This window comes from Podarcis tiliguerta (genome assembly GCF_965153285.1).
Source record: "Podarcis tiliguerta genome assembly, chromosome: 8".
In the NCBI taxonomy this organism is placed as follows: Eukaryota; Metazoa; Chordata; class Lepidosauria; order Squamata; family Lacertidae; genus Podarcis; species Podarcis tiliguerta.
This window is the reverse complement of record NC_139541.1, coordinates 14,882,087-14,907,619: the sequence shown is the minus strand read 5'-3', so window position 1 is coordinate 14,907,619 and position 25,533 is coordinate 14,882,087. Positions and strand designations below refer to the sequence as shown.

General features: G+C 45.8%; 2 protein-coding genes across 11 annotated transcripts in view; both read left to right on the top strand.

The window, feature by feature from the left end:
• PEX14 (peroxisomal biogenesis factor 14) overlaps nucleotides 1-4,152 on the top strand; it is a 118,480-nt gene extending 114,328 nt beyond the window's left edge. The window contains exon 9 of the mRNA XM_083454148.1: nucleotides 1,621-4,152. Coding sequence (XP_083310274.1) covers nucleotides 1,621-2,095 — 475 coding nt within the window. The 3' untranslated portion in view covers nucleotides 2,096-4,152. The remainder of the gene's footprint in view (nucleotides 1-1,620) is intronic.
• A 131-nt stretch (nucleotides 4,153-4,283) lies between these two features.
• Nucleotides 4,284-25,533, top strand: part of LOC310683929 (uncharacterized protein) — a 37,919-nt gene continuing 16,669 nt past the window's right edge. For 2 of the 10 annotated variants that reach the window (XM_083454409.1, XM_083454410.1), the window contains exons 1-4: nucleotides 4,284-7,117; nucleotides 14,945-15,089; nucleotides 16,098-16,142; nucleotides 24,373-24,564. In XM_083454409.1, the coding sequence (XP_083310535.1) occupies nucleotides 7,097-7,117; nucleotides 14,945-15,089; nucleotides 16,098-16,142; nucleotides 24,373-24,470 (309 nt within the window). In that variant the 5' untranslated portion in view covers nucleotides 4,284-7,096 and the 3' untranslated portion in view covers nucleotides 24,471-24,564. The other 8 variants (XM_083454408.1, XR_014514557.1, XR_014514559.1 and 5 more) reach the window with 8 other exon arrangements.

Genomic DNA, 25,533 nt, shown 5'->3' with positions numbered 1-25,533 from the left:
CCAGTCCAGTCCAATAATAGTTGAAGCTGCCCTACCAGGCATAGCTGGTCCCAGGCCCTTCTCTGTTCAGGGAGGGAGCTGGACTTTAGGAGCTGGCTAATGAATCTAGCATCTTCAGAGTCTGCCTCCTCCCCCTCCCCCTCACTGCTGTCACTGGTTCTTAAAAAAATCAACCATTCGGATATGTGGGGTGATGCACTGTATGTCTAAAGCAGAGATTCTTGTTCAGCCGAAGGGCCACATTCCCTTCTGGGCAGCTTTCCAGAGGCCACATGCCAGTGGGGCTAGAGGCGAAAGTGGGCAGAGGAATGGCTGTACCATTGTGCAGTAGGTTGTTTTGTACATACACACTCACACATCACTCTGTGTCCTCCATGCAGGCAAGCAAGAGGCATTTTCACTGTTTAAGGACACATTTCCAGACAGGCAGAGACATTCAAGGAGCGTACAAAGCACAGCCAGTGTGGGGTGTGGCTAAGAAGAGGGGGTGTGGCCTGGGGAGGGTACCAAGGGCCAAACGGGACCAGAGGGCCACATTTTGCCCCCAGGCCTCGGATTTCCTCCCTGGCCTGAACCTATTTCTCATGCAGAACTCCAGTGCTCTGTTGCTGCCAGCAATTACTATGTGAGCCAAACAAGGACACCCATGCTCTTGTCTGTGTGTCCGCAAAGGGACATCTCATCATTAACAGGAAATTCATTGTCGCCATTGGGGTGTGTGTGTATATGTGTGTATTAATGCAGCTGTGGAGATAAGTGCTTTTGGAAAATATATTTCTTAAAATAAATAAACAGAACCAGCCAGCTCAAGCCCTCCCTTTGCAGCAAAGCAAGAGGCCGTGACACCGCAGCCAAGGAGAAAAGCCTCCAAATTGAATTTCTTGATAGCATTTACGATACTGGTGAATAATGCGGAGCGTTTGCTCGTTTGCATGCAGAGGAGGTGGCGGATGCTTCCGATACGGGGTTTCTTCCATGGCTAAGGGGGAAAGGCTTTGCCAAGAGGGTCAGACGTCCTCCCGTTTTCATTCCACCTCTGGAAATCCCTACATGTCCCTGACACTACATAGGGCTTGTCTAAGAAACAGATCCTAGCCTACAATAGTGACCAACACAGTGTTCTGGGTTAACAGCCGGCCATGGAAGCCTTTTGGGGATTCCTGAGTGCAGGTGTGGGGGTGATCTCAGGCCCATGGGACAAATGCAACCTCTCCAGACCTCGCTATGTGGCACCCAGGCCTCTGGTACCCCCTCTCTCCAGGCCTTGCTTCTTCACTGGCCCTGCTGTGCACACTTCTTCAGTATTTATGCCTGGCTGGAACATGTCATTGAACTCTGATAAAGCCTTTTGCTTGCCTGAATGGGGGATAGAGAGGGGGGGGGTTGTGTGTTTGCAGAACCTCTGGCATTTGCATGACTGGAAGGTGGCCTACTATACAAAGGTAAGAATCACTACAGAAGGAGAGAGTACTCTTGTGATCTGCTTTTGAGTTTCCCATTGGTGCATCTGGTTGGCGGCTGTGAGAACAGGAGCTCTTCTTAGGTCCTTTATGAACAAGGAGCAATTCAGCAGGTCACGGAGCTGGATCTAAGCTGCTCTGTTTCTTCCCTTCCTCCCAGGAGGCAGTTCCCTCCCTCTCCATCTGCACCTAAAATCCCATCCTGGCAGATCCCGGTGAAGCCCTCCTCGCCCTCCAACCCCGTAACCAACAACCACAACACCAGCAGTGACATCTCCCCCGTCAGCAACGAGTCCAACTCCTCCTCGCCCGTGAAGGAGAACCACAGCCCTGAAGGGCCCAAGGTCAGCTGCCACCTGCTGGGCCCTGAGGAAGGGGGTGAGGCGCTGATCGACCTCAAGGGGCAGGTCCGGATGGAGGTCCAAGGGGAGGAGGAGAAGCGGGAGGGCCAAGGCGACGAGGAGGGGGAGGAGGAAGAGGAAGAGGACGAAGACGACGATGTCAGCCATGTAGATGAGGAAGAATGTGTGGATGTCCAGACGGAGGACCGGCGAGGAGGCGATGGGCAAATCAACGAGCAAGTCGAAAAGCTACGGAGGCCCGAGGGAGCCAGCAATGAGAACGAAATTGACTAGTGCGGCTGGGGAGGGGTGGCACCTGCTCACCCCCACGCTCCGTACCTCTTGGCCGTGCTCTGTTCCTCGGGCCTCTCTCCCTGCCCAGTGATTTCTCCCTGTCTCGCCTCTGTGATTCAACACAAGTAGCGTTGTGACCATCTTGCAAACCAAGCGGCCTGTGGGCCAAGGTCTGAGCAGCCCCTCACCCGCCAGTTCCGCTTTCCAGTGGCTCCCCTTTATTTCACGCTACAAGCCACTCTTCCCTCACATTTCACCTCCAAAAGGGGCTTGGTTGCCACTCGGCCCACACCGCAGCCAGAGAAATGGGCCTCCTTGCTGACAACATAACACAAATCCAAATATCAAACGATGGACCTCAGGTTCCATCCTGTCTGTTCCTAAACTCTCTTCCTCTCCGGCAACCATCTAACTCAACTAACATCCCCTTTGCAAACCAAGAGTGGGGGCTGCTGCCTTCTGAGCGACTCCCCAGAGCCACCAGTGTGACATCTGTCTCTCTCCCTCTGGTGACTTATTTCCTCCCCACCCCCTAGTTCAGTTTCAGATTGAAAAGACATCCCCACCTTTTATGAAACACAAATGTTTTTTGTGGGGTTCCCAGATTCTCTTGCTTCCATTTCATTTCTGAACAAAGCGGTTGTCTTCTGAAAACCCCTAACTCCCTCTTTTTCCTAGGGTTATGAGCTAAGTTCTGCTAAGAGTAGACCCACAGAAATTAATGGGCCTAAGTTAATTATGCCTATTAATTCCCATGGGTCTCCACTGAGTAGGACTAGAATGGGAGACAGTGTCTTGGGAACAATAGTGTGGCATATTTGCTGGCAGCGTGATTTGCTACAGTAGAGGGAGCAATTCTGTGAAGGCTTGGGTTGTTGGCCCAGTTTCTTAACATCTCCTGCCCCATCCAAAAAAATGCCCTGTGCCTGAGGCTTAGCTCTGCTGCTCCCCCTTCCTCTCTCTCTCATCCTTTACTCCTCTTTTTCTCCCTTTCTTCTTGAGTCCTCATTTCTCCTTGCTGTTAAATGCCTAAAGCAAGCTCATGATTTTCCCTGAAGAAAGAAAAGGTACCGAGCCCAGTTCCCCCTTTGTCTCCTTTCCAGTTCCAGTATAGGTCCTTGGCATGACCATTGACTGCTCAGTTCTTCTAAGTCAGTTTTGGGGAGCTCTCCTGACATTCCTGAACTACAATTCCCATTAGCCCCAGCAAGCATGGGCAATGGTCTGGGACAATGGGAGTTGGCTTTTAGCAACATCTGGAGGGCCAAAGGTTTCCCATTCCTGGTAGCTGGAAGCTCTGTCCAGAAAGGAAGCTCCCTGTCATGTCTCTGCATGAGTAGCTGCTCTGACTTTTATGAAGACCGGTTTAAACAGTGGATGGGGCAGCTGTGGCCTTCCAGGTGTTGTTGAACGCCAGGCCCCTGCCAGCCCCAGCCAGCATAAGAATTGAGCAACACCTGGAGGTCCAGAGGTTCCCCATGCCTTTTCCAAGTCATTGGGCCTGAACAAAGGAAACAAGGAGGCACTTTGCCCCTCAGATCTGCCAGGCAGAGTTCACGATCTTTGTATGGAGGCTGTTCCTTGCACCTGTGTCACCCTTCCTCCCCGCATCCACCCCCCATCCCTCTTGCCCGCCTCACTTTTGCCTTACTGCAGGGATGGGAAAGAGTACAACTGCACTGGACTACAATTCCCATCATCCTCCCCTGACCACTGGCTGCTGCTACAGGGGCTGATGGGAACTGAAGCCCAAAAACATCATGGAGGACTATGAAGGTCCTCAACCCACATCCCTGCCTTATTGGGTGGAGTAAATGGTCCAGCGATGTCCGGTCTCTGTTCACTTTTTCATTCAAAGAAAGAGAGGGGAAATATATAGATAGATATTTAAAAGAGCCTCGATTCCTGTTAACTAACATCTCTCGGGTCTCTCACTGCCTCCTCATCCTCACCAAGAGGCGAAACCGAAAAAAAATGTGCTTGTCCGTGTGATCATGTATAGAATCCAACTATAAAATATGATTGTATATAATTGTAATAAATATGAGTTACCACTATTTAACGCCGGGCGCTTTGCTGCTATGGCTGTAGTTTATTTTTCTTCCTTTTTTGAAATCGCCTGCCTGTTTTCAGCTGGGAACAGAGGTAGGATGGATTCCAGAACCGAATCCTCTTTAGGAAAAAAGAAAAGTCGGGGAAGGAGTGTAGTTCGTTGCTGTTAAATATCTTTAAAAGTAAACATATTTCATGTCCAAACCACAATTAGCTCCACACTCTTCACTTTAGGGAGCAGCTCAGACAAGGGACATGGAGCTACCTCCTTATTATCGCCTCTGAAAATGCTGTTTTTGCAACTGTGTTCCACGGTCCAAACAGTTGACTTTCATTTTTAACTGTTCAAGTGATTTAACCTCATTTTGATTAGTGTGAGGAGGTTCCGGGCAGTTTTTGTACTCTTTTAAAGAAGAATTGGTGCTCCTGTTTTGCTTATGGGAACATTTATTTATGTTCACACAATTAGCCTACGGAACTCGTTTCCACAAGGTGTGAGGCTAAGGTCACAAGCTTAGATGGCTCCATACTGAATTAGGCAAGCCCATGGAGGATAGGTCTGCCAGTGGTTACGACTGCTAACAAAGCAACAAGTTTCTAGCGCTTACATCAGTGAAAATGACCTTGAAAATTTTGGCACAGACACCTGCTGAAATCTCACAGGACAGAGGGGGTGACAAATAAGATTCTCATTGGGTGGAGGACTAAAGTTCTTGTGCTAGGTATTCCTTTTCGCAACTAATGAACCTAACAATAAATTGTAGGGGAAAACTTAAAAAAAAAAAATAAAGCCATAGAGAACAGTATTGCAAATTAATTGGATTTGAATAATGCATACAGCTACAAAATTAGGAATTATAGGAAACTGTCATAGCAGATCAGAGTATTTGTCTGTCCAGCCCAGGATCGTCTGTTCTGACTGGCAGTCACTCTCTGAGGGTCTCAGGCATATAAGGGTCCAACTGGAGATGCCAGGGATTGAACCTGGGACCTTCTGCATGGCATATATATGTGCTCTCTAGCACCAAGCTATTCCTTAAATCACAGGAACACAGGAAAAAGCCTTATACCCATTCAAAGCATTTGTCTGTCTAGCTCAGTATTGTCTACACTGGTTGGCAGCAGTCCTTCAGGGTTTTCAAACAAGGGACATTCTTAGCCCTACCTGGAGATACCCGGGACTGATCGCATTGCAAAGCCTGTCTGCCTCTGCCACTCAGTTTTGGTCCCTTCCCAAAATCCCTGGTGTGTAATTTTAATTACCATGAGTGCACAAGACACGCAGCACTGCATCTCTCTAGAGGCAAGGAGCATCAGGGACAATTTGTGATATTCTTTGGTATGGTGAAGCTACTTCCTTTGTGGCCCGGGAGCACTTCAAACGTTTAGTGTACGGCACACGTAAATTTAGCAGTGTCCTCACTTAGCAGAATTATTTGCCCTCTTTAAAAGAAATGAGTGATTCCTGGATCTTTCCCCCACTGCGTCTGGTACACGGTGACATTTTCATGCTTATGGGGCGAGAGAAGGGACCTTTCCATGACTGTATTTAGACCTGTTATTGAATGCAGTGATTTCTCATTCCTTAAATGGACGAATATCTTTCCCAGGAGTCTCTCTCTCTCTCTCTCTCTCTCTCTCTCTCTCTCCTTTTAACGCTCATGAAGAACATTACATTTAGCTAAAACAAGGCAAATTTTGAAGGGTGTTTGAAAGTAAAAGCTTTCCTCAGAAGATTCCCCCCGCCTGCCCTGCTTTGTCTCTCACAAGCCAAGAATCTTTTGTCAGATGGAAACAACAGGACCAGAACGCAAAGAAGGTCTCATGATGAAAATGCATTGTCCCGTCAGTGCCCGCTTTATATACATAGAAGGATTTGAAAATAGCTGCCTGGACAACGGCAGTCGCTTGGAGAATGTGGAAAATTATGTTGGGGAAGTATTTGAAAAGGGTGACTTACGAGGTTTACAATACAAACAGGATAATTTTGCTCCTACTGTTTCCACTGGATAGTAGGTACCAAAGAACCATTTAAACAGGGATTTTTTAATTTTATTTTTTAAGGAGAAAGACTTTGGTTCTTACTTCCTTGGTTGAAAGTTTTTAATACAAATACAGTGCTTTTTTTCTGGGGGTACTACGCACACCCTTAAACATTTTGTGAATCTTTTTATTTTTGTCCATTTACTGTATTTATTTTTCTGGATTTGAACTATAAAATGGTGATTTTCTTGAATCAAAATGAGAATACCCCTAAACACTTTTAAAGAAAAAAAAGCATTGCTTTTATACATACAAATTCCAATTAGTGACCACATCTCATAGTTATCTTGGGAAAGGAGCCTCTGAATTCTCCTCAGTCTCTGGTTCGCTTACCTGGGGTGAATTAGTTAATAGCAGGTAAAAAATTGACTAGGGGCTGAGGACCTTTCAATTTCTCCATCTTGGGAAAATTTCCCATGAGGGTCCCAAGATGGTTAATTGTAATGGGAGGGTAGGGACCTGCCTTAACATGCCACACTATCTGATGAAGGGGTGGAACATCTTCCTCCATAAGAAAAGGTTATGACATTTGGGCCTTTTTAGTTTAGAGAAAAGGTAAGTAGAAGGAGACATGATAGAGGTGTATAGAACTATGGGTAGGTATGTAAAAAGTGGACAGAGGAAACGTCATCATCCCCCATAACACAAGAACTCGGCGACATCTAATTGTGCTGAATGCTTGGAAATTCAGGACACACAAAAGAAAGTCCTCCACACTGTGTAGCGAAACCTATGGAACTTGCTGCCACATGAAGTCGTGATGGCCACCAAGAGGTTTAGACAATTCCATGGATGGCTACTAGCCGCAGTGCCTATGTTCTACCTCTGAATGTCAGGTGCCTGAAATCACTCAGGTCTCGCTTCTGAGCTTCCCATCAGCATCTGGTTGGCTGCTATGTGAACAGGATGCTGGACAAGATACAGCAGGTGGGTCTTCTTAATGTTCTTATGTCCAGTGTTCCCAGAGAACCTGCGGCTCTCCTGATATTGCTGAACTACACCTCCCATTACCCCATTGTCCGTGGTGGCTGGGGCCGGAGTTGTAGTCTAATCACATCCCGAGGGCCGCAGGTTCCCCGTGGGATTATACCCCAGACCTTCTCTTCATAAAACATACGTTCAACATCTGAGTGATGAGTGAAGCCTACTTGTGTGGACTTCGGATTTATTCCATCTGCAAGGAGTAGCACCTATATAGATTCTTTCCCTTTGGGCCTGTTTCTTGAAGCTTTAAAAGGCTCAAAGGCCTGGCCTTTAGTTGCTAGTCATCCTTCCTTCCTTGTGAGCCTATAGGTCAGGGCTCAGCAAACTTTTTCAGCAGGGGGCCAGTCCACTGTCCCTCAGACCATGTGAGGGGCCAGACTATATTTTTTTCGGGGGGGGGGGGATGAACGAATTCCTATGTCCCACAAATAACCCAGAGATGCATTTTAAATAAAGGGACACATTCTACTCATGTAAAAACACTCTGATTCCCAGACCGTCCTCGGGCTGGATTTAGAAGGCGATTGGGCCGGATCCGGTCCCCGGGCCTTAGTTTGCCTACCCATGCTATAGGTTCTTAATTATTCTGGTTCCAGAGGGGGGAAAGCACCTTTTCTAACACTACAGAATGGACAGCCTTGGTCTGGAAAGGTTTGGGGGCTTTAATTATGATGCTTGAATTTTTTTATTTTATCTTTTTAGGTTTGTTGCTGCTATATTTATCTTATTTTATGCATTGTTTATTTGTTACATTTATTATTTATTTGTTATATCCTGTCTTTCCTCTAATGAACTTAAGGCAGCATGCAAGGTTTTGTCCTCCCCTTCCTATTTTATCCTCAAAACAACCTTTAGAGGTAGGCTAGATTGAGAGATGGTTACTCAGTTCAAGAGCACCCACCTACATGTTTTTGTAAACTACTTTGAAGAGCAAAATAGTCCTCTTGTGGCTACTGAAAGGCTATCTTGTGCCTCCCAACATCATTGAGAGCTCTTTCAGCATGTATGTTCAAGAGTTCTTCAATATTTCACTCCCTCAGTAGGTTACAATAGTTTAGGTTTCTTAAATCACGCTTTGAAATGCATGAGGTTCTTCATGATAAATATGTACTGAGTACCTTGCGAGTTTATTAGGTCCTCTGCCTTCAGCGGCTTCTGATTTCTTTTTTTAAGTTTAGCTCCTCAAACAGGCCTAGCTACTTGATTTCCTTTCAAAAGCAAATGGAATATAAGTACTGGATTTAGGGCTTTGCAAAAGAAGAAGAAATATTCTAAGAGGCAATACTACTTCATGCTGTTTTTCTTATTTAATGCTTTTAAAAACATGCTGTGATGTCCAACGATAATAAATACCACTCCTATCTGATGGTTTTTCCATATGGGATTCAGCTGCATGATTCAATTGATTAGGATTTTCCCCGCACTGGCTGTACAGAAACTAGGGTTGTGTTGCAGCAGCCCTCCCAGGCACTTGTTTCTTCTTCTTAATTGATGATTGACGAAGAAACATAATTCACAAGCTCTCACATACTAGCTACACAGCTGGTCAATTCCTCACGGAAAGGGCTGTAGCTTAGGGGTCAAGCCTCCGCTTTGCATGCAGAATCCGGCATCTCCGCATACAGCTGGCCATGTCCCTGTCTGAAAACCTGGGCAGCCACTGCCAGTCAGTGTAGGCAATACTGAGCTACCAATGGTCTGACTCTGTATAAGGCTGCTTCCTAAGATCTTACGAAACATGTTGACAGCCAATTTCTACAACCAGCCAGGAGCTTATTTCTACCAAGGCTGATCTGGGCTGCAGGCAGATGTTGGGCATGTTACCAACACCAGTGAAGAGTTTTATGTGCCGTGAAGCCTGGCCTGTTCTCCATGGTTCATATAAAAAACCAGGCCACATTCGCACCATCCATTTAAAGCACTATTATAAAAGGTAAAGGTACCCCTGCCCGTATGGGCCAGTCTTGCCAGACTCTAGGCTTGTGCGCTCATCTCACTCTATAGGCCGGGAGCCAGCGCTGTCTGCAGACACCTCCGGGTCACGTGGCCAGTGTGACAAGCTGCATCTGGCGAGCCAGCACAGCACACGGAACGCCGTTTACCTTCCCGCTGGTAAGCGGTCCCTATTTGTCTACTTGCACCCGGTGGTGCTTTCAAACTGCTAGGTTGGCAGGCGCTGGGACCGAACAACGGGAGCGCACCCCACCGCGGGGATTCGAACTGCCGACCATGCGATCGGCAAGTCCTAGGAGCTGCGGTTTTACCCACAGTGCCACCCACGTCCCTAAAGCACTATTATACCACTTTAAATGGTTGTGGCTTCCTGCAAAGAATCCTGGGATCCTGCTGCCTGAGTCAGTTGTTTCACCTTGCCTCATGGGCAAGGTGAAACAAGCCCTGCTTGAGCTTTTCAAAATGAGCATTGCTTCCTGACAAACCTGGAGTAGCTAATGTCCCAGGCCTTAGCCTGACACTCTAATCACTGTCTGGAGGGCACCATCTTGGCCGTCCCTGCCTGAGAGGCGAAGTGCCCCAAGTTGGTGGAGCAGCGCTGCACCTGTTGATTTTCTGCCTGACAACACTGCTGCTGTGACCGGGGTGGGGGGGCGGGGGGCGGGGAGGAGAGTATCAAATGGCCCACTGTTGTTGCCACAAAACCTGGGCTTGGACCCTGGCAGGAAAACAACAATAAGCAGCAGGGGGAAGCAACTTGGAAACAAAATTAAACAGGACAAGCAAGGGGCAATTGCTTGTGTAATGGGAATCCTGAATTGTGTGTGATTAGCTGTGCTTCTCAGCTGAGGGAACACACCACCAATACAATCTCATCCCCCACTAAAGGGAGCAAACATTAACCTAATAAAGGCAGGCAGCTGGGCTGAAGGGGGAAAACCAACTCTTTAGAGCGGAGGGGGAAGCTTTCCTTCCATTAGAAAAATAATATATTTTATCCAAATAAGGTAAAAATATTTGAAATGGGGCAGAAGTGAGCACGAAGCGGGCCTTTCTAGAAAAGGAGATTTCTCCAACTCTCAGCAACCCACTTTTATTTTTGTAGTTTTGCAGCTTGTCTTTTGGGACAAGCAATCTACACACACACACTCACACTTTGCAGGGTTGTGGGTAATAAGCAGGACTTTTGAGATAATATCTCCCTCTTTCCCTTTTCTCAACCCCCCGCTTCTTTATAGAGTTTCACCCTTCAGCAACATTTGGAGGTTCAGTCACAAACATATATCCCTCACTAAATAGTCTATGTGGATCAATTAGTTAAAAGTTAATGGTTATATATTTTTCATGAGCGGGTATGATTTTGGGGGGAGTAAAAGCTCTCCTCACATGACAGAAGCATTGAAGAGAAAAGCGATGACAAACCTAGACAGCATCTTAAAAAGCAGAGACATCACCTTGCCAACAAAGGTCCATATAGTTAAAGCTGTGGTTTTCCCAGTAGTGATATATGGAAGTGAGAGCTAGACCATAAAGAAGGCTGATCGCTGAAGAATTGATGCTTTTGAATTATGGTGCTGGAGGAGACTCTTGAGAGTCCCATAGACGGCAAAAAGATCAAACCTATCCATTCTTAAGGAAAACAGCCCTGAGTGCTCACTGGAAGGACAGACCCTGAAGCTGAGGCTCCAGTACTTTGGCCACCTCGTGAGAAGAGAAGACTCCCTGGAAAAGACCCTGATGTTGGGAAAGATGGAGGGCACAAGGAGAAGGGAGCGACAGAGGACGGGATGGTGGGACAGTGTCCTTGTAGCTACCAGCCTGAGTTTGACCAAACTGCGGGAGGCAGTGGAAGACAGGAGTGCCTGGCGTGCTCTGGTCCATGGGGTCATGAAGAGTCGGACACGACTAAACAACTAATCAACAACAACAATGGAGGGTTATTAATCAAGATGCTGAAAACTGAGACTGTATTTCATTATATTTTCATAAGTTGGTACATTATGATTTTTCTGTCAGGGTCTTTCTTTACACAAAGAAGTTTGGAGAACATTAAGTAGTCCTTTGGATGATTATTCAAGATGGCATCACATGTGCTAAAAATGGAGGTTCTCTTGCTTGCTGCCTCATGAGATGATATGAGAGAACTGCATGGAGTCCTGAGGAGAACCCATGCTTCTTCTAAGAAAAGAGGAGTTTATTTAACTTTAAACTCCTCCTCCTTAAAGTCCATAGAAGTGCATTTGGGTGAAGGAGAGGCAAGGCTCTCATCCTTGTGTAATAAAGAACTCCCTTTTCCTCTTGGAAAACCCTGAGTTTTCCTTTCTGAGGTAACTTTCTGAGGAAATCTTAATACAGTTTGAGAAGGCTATGTGAATTTATTACTGGCACCACTCTGTTTTTTAAACTTTATTGATGTCCAGGGCCTGTTCACAGGGGGTCAGTGGAGGAGGACAGTGTCCGTTTCAATCTGATCTGAAATTATTGGTCATGTAGGAAATGGCTTTAACCTCTTCTGAATGTGAGGAGAGGGGCCAGGCAAACCTGTCCTAAATGCATTTTCTCTGATAGAAACTCCCATCCAAATCCATAGGACTGAACTTTAAATGAAACCTGCTCAGTACGCCAGCCTTTTTTAAAAAAAAAAAATTCCAATTTACGCCCCACTTTTTTGCATGTGAAAATGTTTTATTCTAGTAACTACAGAAGAAATCTGGAGATCAGGAATGGGGGATGGGTGAAGAGTCATTTTATGGGCGAGCAAATTTGCTCCCCACTCTCACACACACGCTTTGCCACCGTCAAGAAAATAGTAGCCTTCTTTTGGGGAGGGGAGTTTTGTCTGTTGCATTTGGACAGGGTGTCTCTCATGGGGGGCGGTATACTGATGAGGTGCTGCTTTTGGAGACGTTGGGCAATGTGAACTCTCAGCCATGTCTGTGAAGGGGGGGGGGGGAAAGAGACTCCTTAGCTGGCCTGTCAGATAAATCTTCTGCTGTTTACTTAAATCCTCAGCGTTTCTTCAGTTTGTTTGTTTAAAAAAAGTCCCTGCCAAAAAGTGGGGGAAAGCCGTCCTTGTTCAGTCTTGCAGTCTTGGATTCAAGGACAATTGCATGGCCTTGGGATTCTTCATTCCCCGCTCGGGCTCTCAGGTGTACATATGTATGTATGTATGTACGTACGTGTGTGTGTGTGTGTGTGTGTGTGTGTGTGTGTGTGTGTGTGTACACACACACACACACACACACACAGTGTGTTTGAAATCTCCTTACAGGAAATAAGCTGCTTCTTCCTCTCTTCCAAAATAAGTAGCTAGCTAAACTCTTCCAAAAGGTGTGTGAGTGAGTGAGATTGATGGTTTCTATGCTTATTTTGAATTCCAAGAAAGAGTGCTTTATTTTATTTTAATATTTTTTTATTAAGCAATTTCAACATACCAAATTATCAATCTAAATAATCAATTACATTATTTCCCCCCTTCCGCCCCGCCATCCCTCCCGCTCCCCCCCACTAAAGACTTCCCTCAGCTCCCCTCTCTGATTTCTTTGCACATATTATTCTCTGCATGTTATAACATTGTACATATCTTTGCCTTATCTACCAAATGTTCAACTATTTCTAGTTGAATAGTTGAACAAGAAGGAGTGCTTTAGAGCATGTACAGAAAGCTTCCTGTTTCCCGCCATGACCAGCCCCACTGGGGTTTAGGTGGCAAAAAGACTCAGCCGAGACTCCAGTATTTACAGTGCTGGTGAGAACAACTGCAATGGTTAAGAAATAGTACTCGCTTTCTGATTTGTGTTTCCAGAACTAGTGCGCTTAATTTTGTTTTATTCCATTTAAAAAAAAATATTTACCCCACCTTTTGACTTTAGGGTCCCAAGCCAGCTTATGAAATTCATCATAATCAGTGACATAAGATGAAATATTTCCCACTACTATATTACTATATGCTTTTCCTCTGTGGCACAATTCTAAAGATATTGCTTCATAAAATGAATTAGTAACATAATTGTTGGATTCACAATACGACTCAAATTTGTGAAGTTCCAAAGTTGTAATTAACTTTCCCCCCCAGGAGATTATCCCCAGGAATCACAGCTATCTATCCACCTACCTACCCATGATGTGGGATTTGTAGCAGATTGAGGTTGAATCCTGACAAGACAGAAGTACTGTTTTTGGGGGACAGGAGGCAGGTGAGTGTGGAAGACTCCCCCGTCCTGAATGGGGTCCCTGAAGGACCAGGTGTGCAGCCTGGGAGTCATTCTGGACTCACAGCTGTCCATGGAGGCACAGGTCAATTCTGGGTCCAGGGCAGCTGTTTATCAGCTCCATCTGGTACGCAGGCTGAGACCCTACCTGCCCATGGACTGTCTCGCCAGAGTGGTGCATGCTCTGGTTATCTCTTGCTTGGACTAATGCAATGCGCTCTATGTGGGGCTACCTTTGAAGGTGACCCGGAAACTACAACTAATCCAGAATGTGGCAGCTAGACTGGTGACTGGGAGCAGCCGCCGAGACCATATAACACAGGTCTTGAAAGACCTACACTGGCTCCCAGTACGTTTCCAAGCACAATTCAAAGTGTTGGTGCTGACCTTTAAAGCCCTAAATGGCATCGGTCCAGTATACCTGAAGGAGCGTCTCCACCTCCATCGTTCTGCCCGAGAGGAAGAGAAAAATAACTACCAAACTTTTAGAAGACATCTAAAGGCAGCCCTGTTTAGGGAAGCTTTTAATGTTTAATAGGTTATTGTATTTTAGTGTTTTGTTGGAAGCTGCCCAGAGTGGCTGGGGAAACCCAGCCAGATGAGCGGGGTATAAATAATAAATTATTATTATTGTTATTATTATGGGGAGGGGGATTAAATCAGGGTCAATTAATTTGTATTGGAATTCTTTTGCATTAGAAAAAAACACTAATGCCCTAGAGAGAGTGCTCTAATTTTTAGGTCTCACCTTATTTCTGAGATTGTAAATCTGTTTTTAACATTGTGTTTTAATTGTTGCAACCCACCTTGAGACTTTAGGGGAAGGGTGGGGAATTTATTATTATTATTATTATTATTATTATTAAACAACAATATAGTTTCTATTTAACATTTAAACTACATTAAGTGTGATTTGTGGAACATACTACACACCTAGGCTGAATAAAGTATTTAAGTTCAACCAGCTTTGGTTATTAAAAAAAAAAAGTATTTCTGATACTTTTGTCAGATTAACATGGTCCCCATTGCTACTTCTGTTTACTTTATAGTAAAGCTATCCCAGCAGTGGGCCCTAACACACCAGTCACGGGATTTGTGGTATAGAATCCCTGGCTAAGCAAGTGTGGGGTTGTTGGTCCTTGTCTGGATGGGTAAATAGCTCATGGATCTTCTGCTTTGCAGCATATACATTTATTGCCATTTCTACACTCCTTTCCCAGTTAACTATTCCCAAAGTACCTTATAATTAAACCCCAGCACAAAATGGGCAAAATCTTAGTGCTGGATTGATAGTATGTCTGTCTCTCCATGATGGTTGATGACCTCATAGTGCAGATTGTAGACTCTTCCAATCACAGGGAGAGCAGCTGAACTGGCGAGGGGCAGAAGAAATTGATGGGGAAGCTGCCAGCCCACAGCTGTCTCGTAACTCCGCAGAATTTCCTGGATCCAGCAGTTGGAAAAGCTGGTTTTAATTTTCTGTAAGTAGATCAGGGATGTCGTGGGTAGTTCTCATTATCAGGCACATGCCATGGCCGCTCTGCAAGTTCCTGGGTCCTTCTGACCTCTGCTGCTGCTGTGATTGGCTGTTCCTTTCCTCTTTCAGATTCAGCAAGGAGGTGTAGTGACCTCCACATGCCTTGCTCCTTTCCCCCAGAAGGGATTGGGTCCAAAGGGCGGGGCAACTAAACGGCCAGAGGCAGCAGCGGACAAGGAGAAGATGGGCGTTCTTGAGAAAGGGAGACCCACAGGTAGCCCCCCCAAGGTTTTGTTAAAATATTGGAACAGGCATTAAAAACTGGATCCCCAGTAGACAAAAGCAGTTCAGTTTAAATATTTGATTCGGAGGAGGAGCGGGGTGCAGGGAGGGAATCAATGAAACGCACTTAAGATGAAACCCTGTGTCGGTTTACCTGGGAATAAACCAGGTAGGCATGTATCTGACTGCACTGCTAATATGGTTTAAATGTTATATTCAAGCAAATCCAATGTTTTCGGGTTGTATCCAACCGAGCTCCTATTCAGAGCAGACCCTGTGACATGAATGGGCCTATGTTAGGCATGACCATTAACTTCACTAGGTCTACTCTGAGTAGGACCAGCATTGGATGCAGCCCTTGCAAATTATTTTTATTGGAATGCGTGTAGATATTAGACGTTTCAGCTCAATAGCATACACTTACCTGGACATTATTTAGATTTTTAAGTGGCTTGTGTGAGCAAATAAAGGCACTTGGAAACTGTTAACATACTAATTGGAGCATGTCTGAAGAACTGTATGCTTCCTAAGAGTAGTCACCTGGAAAATGATAATACTTTAAACTTTGATTTTAGATTTATCTAGTATTCAATACATTCCTGCTGCCCAATTTGATTTGTATTTCTTTAATTCATTATTTCACTAATATTTACTGTATTGGAATGTTTCCCACAGAAAAATATGCTGTATTTACTCGAATCTAAAGTTCACCTTTTTTGGCCAAATTACATTGCGAAAATTAAGGTGCACATTAGATTTGATGGCACATTTACATTCACCAGCAAATACTTTTTGGGGGTTTCAAGGTTCTGAAAATTGAGGTGCACATTAGATTCAATGGCACTTAGACTCAAGTAAATATGGTACTATTTGGGAAACACCTGCAGAAAATTTCAGCACTTCACCTCACCGATTAGAGGCAGCCTCCACTACCTCCTGTGTTGGAAAGTGGTTCAGGTGTTCCCAATACAGACCCAATTAAAATGACCTTCTCCCACAGGCAGCTGGTTCTATAGCAAGGGGCTCCTATGGACACATACAGAAGGTTAGTCTCTGTTAAATGACTGATAGGCCTTCTTCCGAATGTTTTGGGGTGTGAGTTGAGAGTCAGTGTGGTATAGTGGCTAGTGTTGGATTAGGACCAGTGGGTAGCTAGGATTCAGATTCACACTAGGTCATAAACCTCCCTGAGTCACCTTGGGCCAGCCAGCATCTCTCAGCCTAATCTACCTTACAGGGCAGTTGTGAGGATAAGGAGGGAAATGTTTATTTGAGCAGCTGGGAGGAAAGATGGGATATAAAAGTAGGATACTTGTGTAAGTAGGGCTTCCAATTTTAATCCAGGAGGTGGAATTCCTCTCCACCCCATCCCAAGTTTGGGAAACTTCAGTAGCAGCATGAAATCTTCCAAACCATGTATCATAAATTAAATGTTTTCTAGGAGTGGCTCTCTTCAAAGTGGAAGATGTCGGCAATTTTCCCTTTATTCCCCACCCCCACACTCTTGATTGTGCAGTGCAGCTGTTTTCCTAGCTAAGAGCAGAACAAGATCTCAAAAAAGCTCTTTTTGTCTGAAGCCCGCAGGCAGCCTGCCTCTCAGTTTTCCCCAAGAAATTGCAAAACCCTTGCATTTGCCTCAGTTTGAGTGTAGGAGTCCCAGCCGGTGCCAAAAGGATGGCTGTGCCAAGGAAGGCGTTGAGGAGCGCCTCTCAGGGTGCTAGCTAGGGCACTGTGCACCTTTAAGGTGTGGCTGGGAGCCACCCTGCTGTATATGAGCTTCTGCGTCCCTGTACTTGTCTCTTGGCTCAGGCAGATTGCTGACATGAAACAGAAGTGAAAGATTCCTAGCAAAAACAAAGGAGCAGGGAGAAAACGTTTCTATATGGTGTAATTCTTTCCCACACACCCATCCAAATTTCAGAGAAGAGCCAGAAACGTGGAAGTGTTAGGGCATTGATGGAGGACTGAGATGCAGTGACTACATTGGAGAAATGTATGGTGCCAGGTTAATTTTAAGGCTCGGATTTCCTCCCCTAACACCCCCCCTCCCCGCACTTTCCAAAATGATAGCTTATAATTAGTGGTGCAATGTTTAATTGATTTGCAGAGGAATCCTGTGCAGGTTTATTCAGAAGCAAGACCCACAGAATGTGGTTAGACTTCCACATAAATGTGCAAAGGACTGTGGTCTTAATCAGTAAGGTTCATTAATTTCCCTCCAAAAAGTCTCTTTTAATCAACTAAAAAAGTGCCTCTAATTATAAGGTACTTAAGATGGTGCTTGCCAGCTTATTTTCTTAAGAGGCATTCCCCTTTCTTTCTCTTACAATGGCCTTTGTCAACATGGTGTCCTCCAGATACTTTGGAACAGGCAGAGGCATACTTGGCCCTCCAGATGTTTTGGGACTACAACTCCCATCATCCCTAGCTAACAGGTCAGGGATGATGGGAGTTGTAGTCCTAAAACATCTGGAGGGATGAGTTTGCCTATGCCTGCTTTGGAATGAAATCCCCATCAGCCTCAGCCACCGTGCTGCCTGGGGCTGATGGGAGTTGTTGTCCAAATCATCTGGAGAGCACAGTGTTGGAGAACGCTATCATGCAGAAAGTGGTGCCTCCTCATATTTTTCTGTGACGCATGATTGAATCCTTCTGAAAATGGAAAGACTGTTGGTGTCTTCACCTATTGGGTTTTGCTCTTAAACCCAAATTTGTTAATTGACTACTTATCTAATATTAATCTAATTAATCAACTGATTTTTAATTGGCTGACAGCCCTATTCAGAATTAAGATTTGATCTACCCTATGCCCAGTGCCGGATTTACATATAAGCTAAACAAGCTATAGCTTAGGGCCCCACTCTCTTAGGGCCCCCCCAAAAAATTAAAGGGAAAAAACTGGATTTACATTTCCAAAATATAAGATAAAAAACAAATAAAATGGCTTTAGATACCTCTTAGGTCCATATATTCAACACAAAAAACAGCAACAATTTGTTGTTGACAAAGGACAGCTGGACATATAAAGGGCCCCATTACCTTCAGTAGCTTAGGGCCTCATCAAACCTACCGTATTTTTCGCTCTACAGTACGCACTTTTCCCCCTCCAAAAATGAAGGGGAAATGTGTTTGTGTCCTATGGAGCAAATGCAGGCTTGAGGAAACTATCTGCAAGCCTTCAGAGCGTGGCGGGAGTTCCCACCAGGCTCTGAAGGCTTGCGGATAGCAGCAAGCTCCGGGAGCGAAGGCGAGATTGTGTGCAACCTCGCCCCTGCTCCCAGACCCATTCTGGGGGCTGGGGTCAGGGGAAGCTCGGGCTTCCCCCGCCCCAGCCCCGCTGCTAAAAAGAAAGCCAAGACAGCAAGCGGGATCTACATATGTATTTATTTACGTAGTACTTTTTGTCTGTATAATTCTAAGCACCATATCATGGGTTCCCTGGTGGTTTCCCATCTGGGCACCTCAGGAGACCTGCCAAGTGTCCCTATTTTCCAGGCACAGCCCCAGATTTACAGAAGCCATTGTGACACCTCCCTCTGCTGGCTCACTGGTCACCAAAGTACTAAAAGGCCTGGTGAGCTCCTATGGTTGGATCATTTTGCATTTGTTACAGGAAGAAGATAGACGTGTAAGTAGGATTTCTCTCAGCATCTGCATTCTGTGATGATAGTGATTTCCTCTTGAGCTTAGAGGCATTAGAGAGTACTAACTATGAGTCCCATTTCTAGACTTTCAAGGCTGAGAAAAGTCTTTTCCCGTCTGGGAAGAAAAAATTAAATTTCTCCTCTCCCAGCACCTCCCCCTCGCCCACCACCTCTCTCTCCGTCTCACCCTCCAGACCCCTCTTTCAGAAGACTGCAAAGGTAAAACCCTTCAGTGTATAGATGTTGCTTCCAGAGAAATAGCAGTCCCTAAGGATTCTTAGGAAAGGTCTCTCTGTAACTGTTTGAGGCCTATTTCGAGGTTCAGAAAATAAACATATCCCATGTGGCTCTTTGTTTTCCCTGTACGCTCTGCAGACCTCCTGCCATCCTGACCTGGAGGAAGATGGCAGGAGGAAGAAATGCCAAGGAAAACATGAAGGTAATGTCTATTTCCAATGATATGTTTAGGGTATAAGAAAGTCCCTAAAACAGTTATAATTGCTAGCCACCTCTTCTTTTCCATTTAAATGACATAATATTTGAAGACCTGGAGGGAGAGCAGGGGCAGGGCAGCTTTTATACTGACACCATGAACCACAGAACCTGAGCACGGAGTTTGCCATCACTCTCTACCAACGCTGGGCAGAGCTCAACCATGGAACGAACCTCACCATTTCCCCAATGAGCTCTTTGGGGCTTCTGCAGTTTGGGGCTCAAGGGAGCACACTGGCGCAACTGCAGCATGCTCTGGAATACAGCATGCTCTGGAATAAGGCAACCTTCTGAGAAACAGCTTTTTGGTGAGCAGTGCATGCTGTCGTGAACTTCACCTTACAGTTTGGATTGTCCTTCCTCCAAGACAGCCACCCTCCTGGGGCACCAGGCTGCCCGGGTCATGGCGGGCTCCGGATAGCGGGGAGGAGGGAAGAAGCACCAGCGCTGCCATGGGGGACCAAGAGGCAGAGAGAGCCCAGCTAGATTTTATGTGCCGTGGCGGCAGCTGCTTTGGGAACCAGGAGCTGGCCTGGCCTGACCACGCATCCTATTCAGGACTTTTTTAGAGCATGATGTTTTTGCCAAGGAGAAGAGAGAAAACCTGTGCAGACTTTGAAGTATCAATGGATGTCTGTCCAGTGGTACTGTCCACGCCAAAGCTCGTATGAGCTCCCGTTGCTTGGTCCCAGCTCCTGCCAACCTAGCAGTTCGAAAGCACATCAAAGTGCAGGTAGATAATTAGGTACTGCGCCGGCGGGAAGGTAAACGGCTTTTCCATGCGCTGCTCTGGTTTCGCCAGAAGTGGCTTAGTCATGCTGGCTGCATGACCTGGAAAAACTGTCTGTGGACAAACGTCGGCTCCCTCGGCCAGTAAAGCGAGATGAGTGCCGCAACCTCAGTTGTCTGCGACTGGACCTAACGTTCAGGGGTCCCTTTACCTTTACCGTGATGAAACCAGAGGCTGACCCATCAACCTTCGAGGGCGGAGGAGTCTAAAGCTGGGTAGGGGTTGCTCCCCAGAGCCACCATATGCATTCCCAGAAGACCATGTAGTGGGACTAACACTACATTATGACATAGGCATTGCTTATATGGGAACTTTGAGAAAGGAAAATAATAGCCACTGGGAATAGCTCTGGCACAGCAGCAGTGAATTTTGTGCCTCCCCACAAAACTGGCCCAAATCCACCCCCTTCATATTTGTAGTTTGCAAATGGGGCTGTGAAATGTCATTAAACACGATTCATTTGTCATTCTTCGTTAGCATCTCTCCTCAGCATGGTGCCCTCTAGCAGTTGTTGAGACTCCAGTTCCCATCCCTGCTGACTATTGTTGAGGGTAACAACCACTTTGCTGCAGCTAAGAAAACCTGAGTCTGGATGGGTGGCCACCCGGGAACCACACGTCCGCCACCATGGGTTCTACGGTGTGAGAAAGGCAGGGTACAAATGTAACAATACATAACACCCTTTGGTCACAGGTTCCTCCATCCCTTGTTTAGCATTGCATATGAGCTATCTTGTCCTTAGCAAGCAACTAAACCGGGGGGGGGGGGGGGAGCAAGCAACTAAACTGGATAGAGTCGTACTTGTACTTTTTTCCTGCTATAAACTTGGAAGCTGAAAATGTAGAATATAATAATGAAGGCCCCTGCAGGCTTTATAAGCCTCAGGCCTGCCCACCAGCAGCTACAACTTGCAGTCTTCACAGGCAGCAAAGCCCAGACCCTCCAAGTGTCCCTATTTTCCAGGGACGTCCCTGATTAAACCGCCCCAGTTTCTGATTTGATCCCGGAATGTCCCATTTTTCCGGGACATTCCGGGATCAAAGGGACCGCTGACCATTAGGTCCAGTTGTGGACAACTGGGTTTGCGGCGCTCATCTCGCTTTATTGGCTGAGGGAGCCAGCGTACAGCTTCCGGATCACGTGGCCAGCATGACTAAGCCACTTCTGGAGAACCAGAGCAGCGCACGGAAAAGCCGTTTACCTTCCCGCCGGCGCAGTACCTATTTATCTACTTGCACTTTGATGTGCTTTTGAACTGCTAGGTTGGCAGGAGCAGGATCCGCGCAACAGGAGCTCACCCCGTCGTGGGGATTTGAACTGCCGACCTTCTGATCGGCAAGTCCTAGGCTCTGTGGTTTAACCCAAAGCACCACCCGTGTCCCATTTTTTCCTCAAGATGTCCCTATTTTCATTGGAGAAATATTGGAGGGTATGGAATTATCCGACCCCCTAGTCATCTGAAGGAAATCCTGTATAGGGAAAGTTTTTTTAAAAAAAAATATTAAAATGTTTTATTAGGTTTTTATATATGCTGGAAGCTGCCCAGAGTAGCTGGGGCAACCCGGTAAGATGTGTGGGGTATAAAGAATCAAATTATCATTATGGAATGGGATGTCCCTATTTTCATTGGATAAATGTTAGAGGGTATGCTAAGCCCCTTTCAACCGTGAAACGACACAAAGGTCAACTTGCATTGGTTTAGACCCTTCCTCGCCTCCTGCACAGCTCCCGAGGTGTGTGGCACACCATGCAACCACTGTAAAGCAGGGCCCAGGCTCTTGGCGAGACCAGTTCCAGCCTGCAGGCTGTGCGTTAATTTGTTGAATTTGCCTTTTCTCTCATAAATTAGTCACTCTTTTATTGAAGAGAAGTGAGAGCCCTACAAAGAGAACCGAGCAAGTCCCAACGGGAGCCCTGCAAGCTGCGGATTGTTTGTGTGTGGGGGTTTGTGCACATCTTTTCTGCTCAGAAAGCATTAATGTAAAATTTTTGCATCCGCTGTAGGCATGGCTCCAGCAAGAACAAAACTCTGTGCTGCTCCGAGGTTGGATTAGGAGTGTGCTCAGATAATGACATCTGAAGAACAAGATGGCTGGGAGCGGCAGCAGAGTAACCGGGGGGGGGGGGGTGTCTTTGAAAGAGAGAAGAGCCATAATCCCACTTTGATACCAAGGGGGAGAATGCTTGCAAAGGCAGCAGACTCAGTTTGGCACAGATTATGCCACTGATTCCAGATCCTTTTGGCAGTGCAGAGGCCAGCAGATTATTTGCTATGGGCTCTTCTGCACTTTGCTCTTTCTATATGTAGCAAGGGTTGATTTGGCCAGAGATGTATTGTGCATTTTAAGCACTCAGGAGGAGAGTAATGTATAGTGTTTCTAGGAGCATATGGCACATTCTAAGAGAAAAACATAGCTTTCGTAATGTGTTCCTGTCTCCCCAGCCTATTCTAAAATATAGGCATTACCTACGGTTTGGGCATGTTCTTTGAGTAAGCTTTGGACATATGCACCCCATCTTCCTTTTTGACACCCCTAATTCTGGCAGTGCTGTCAAGCCATAGTTTTCCATTGCATCCAAATAGTGTACAAACAAAAATTTGCTTGCAAACTAGAATTGGACACTGTGGCACTTTCCACAACAACAGTTTCCAGGTCTGGTTTGCTGCAAACATACTAGGTGTTGCTGGGTTTTTGCTTCATTTGTGAACAACTTGGAAGTCATGGAAGGGGTTGGAATGCAGGAAGGGAAGGAGAGTGTGAGCCTGAAGCTTGTTTATGTATTGATAAACCATGGTTTGACATTATGCTTGAACTGATTCATTATGAAAAGTTGGGCTTCTATTTCAGTAGCTGGGGATGAATTCTTAGCAAAGGTTGAAGGCCTGCTGCTGGCTGGATATAGTGTAGATTAAATTAGTAAAGGTAAAGGGACCCCTGATCATTAGGTCCAGTCGTGACCGACTCTGGGGTTGTGGCGCTCATCTCGCTTTATTGGCCGAGGGAGCCGGCGTACAGCTTCCGAGTCATGTGGCCAGCATGACTAAGCCGCTTCTGGTGAACCAGAGCAGCGCACGGAAACGCCGTTTGCCTTCCCACCAGAGCAGTACCTATTTATCTACTTGCACTTTGACGTGCTTTCAAACTGCTAGGTTGGCAGGAGCTGGGACCGAGCAATGGGAGCTCACCCCGTTGCGGGGATTCGAACCGCCGACCTTCTGATCGGCAAGTCCTAGGCTCTGGTTTAACCCACAGCGCCACTACCCCCCCCCCTCCAAAGCACCATAGTGTATTTTAAGTTAGTACTGATGTTGTTTTCTTATACCTTAATAATAACCAAAGCTTTGTTACCAACCCAGGAGTTTGTGTTTCTAAAAGAAAGAGGAACTATACCTGTGTCAGCTATATTTCTTCTTAAGGGGTTGGACTAGATGACCCTCAGGGTCCCTTCCAACTCTACAATTCTACTTTTCTATCCCTCACCATTGGCTGTGGTGGCTGAGGCCGATGGGACTTGGGAGTCTAACCTCATCCCCACACATTGACTGCAAACTATTATGAGGACTAAGCTTACTAATGAACGGCTCTCAAAGGCCTGCTCCGACTAGGTTTGGTCTCCATCTCTCTTATGCCGGAAACTCAGGGCCATCCAATCAAATTGATCAGTAGTATATTCAGGACAGACAGAATGATATAGTTGTTCACAAAGCACATTATTAACTTGTGGAATATGCTGCCACCAGGTCTGTTGCTAGATCCTTAGAAGATTGAAATTTGCATATGCTAATTTATATGAACAGATGCAAATTTAGGCCAGCTTTCAGAAAGAGGTTGTATTGAATGCTAGCCCTACTAAAGAGTTGACTCATTGAAACTAAGACACTAATAACTTAAGCCCACTAATTTTTATGGATCTACTCTGAGTAGGACTTAGTTGGATACCACCCAAAGTATCCTGTAAGCAACATGTGAGGGGTGGGGTGGAGAGTAAGCAACAGGACCCCTGGCTGCTGCAAGATCTGTTTTTATGAATGTTCTTAGCCACTTTGAGGACTATAGTTGAAAGGCAGAATATAAATCACTTAAAGAAATAATGAATAAGGTGTGTGTCTGTGTCCGCTAGCTTATATGGCTTTAAAAAGAAATTAGACCATTTCCTGAAAGATGATGTCAGCAGGTATTGCCTACAAGAACTAAACAGACCATTCTGCTTCTGGGCCAGTTCTTGCCTTCATGACCTGTCCGTGTGCTTCCTGGAGGTGTCTGATTGGGAATAAGATACTGCACTAGATGGGCCTTTTGGTCTGAACCAGCAGAGCTCTTCTTATGTCCTGTTTTCTTTATGTTTAGGAGTCAGCATGCAGAGTTTGTGGCTGCCCAGAACTTGGAAGCACTGCATCGTCATGGATCTTGCTTCTTTCCAACCCAGATTTCAGCAAAGAGGGTGAAGGTGGCTAAGCCTTTGCAGAAGAGACTGAATTGTAAGTTAGCCCCTCACATTCCGGTGCTGTTTGCCTGACCCACCCCTTAGATCATGTGTTGGTCAATTTTGCTGCTGTCATACTTTGCCCAAGGTATACACAAAATTGGGCTGTATTCCATATGTTTTATTCCATTTGTGTACTACTAGTAAGTTGGGATCAGCTTACAATGGGTCACACCAGTGGCATCAGAATGTACATTTTTATGCTTTTAAAGGCAGGAAGAAAAGTGAGAGAGGTCTACACTAGGGGTGTGTGTGTGTGTGTGTGTGTGTGTGTGAGAGAGAGAGAGAGAGAGAGAGAGAGAGATGACTCTTAACAACTGCCATGATTTATTCTCTCCCAATGAATCCTGAGAATTTTTTCAGTGTGGGTGCAAAGAACTGCCTGCCAGAGATTTTGGCACCCTTGGAAGCCTATCATTGGCTAAGGAGAAACATCCCTTATAACCAGTCTGTCAGCAGTGTCGATACATCCTAAGAAAGAGGAACACATCTCACAAATTAAAACAAAGATCCCTTGTTGTGGTTAAATGTGGGCCTAGAGGTGGAATAGCACTGTTATGTGTAACTCATTGGATGATTTTGGAGTAGGGGCACAAGTAGTTTCTTGGGAAATGGAGACCTAGAGCATTGGAGCCCAGTACCACCAGGGAAGCAGGCTGAAACTTATCCTGGGCTTATTTGAGGAGTTGCTGGTAGGCCCATGATCTCCCATGTGCTTTTGGAGTTAATTAAGAATCAATATATACACAAAAGCTGCTCATACTTTTGTCTTCATGGGTGAAGGTGACAAAGGCATCTATCTTGTGACAGATTCAGGCCGCAGTGAAACTTCATTTGAATCCAAGCTTGGTTATGACTAGAAAGTCCTGTTCCCAGCCTCCATTCCTCTGCCTGCAAAATGTGGGATTATGGAGCTCCGGGCAGTGCATGGTCTCTTATCTTAATAATCCTCTGAATTAGGTGAGCCTAAGAGGAAGGCAGACTTCTGCAAGGTCATCTAGTGGCCGAGTAGTGATTTGAACTCA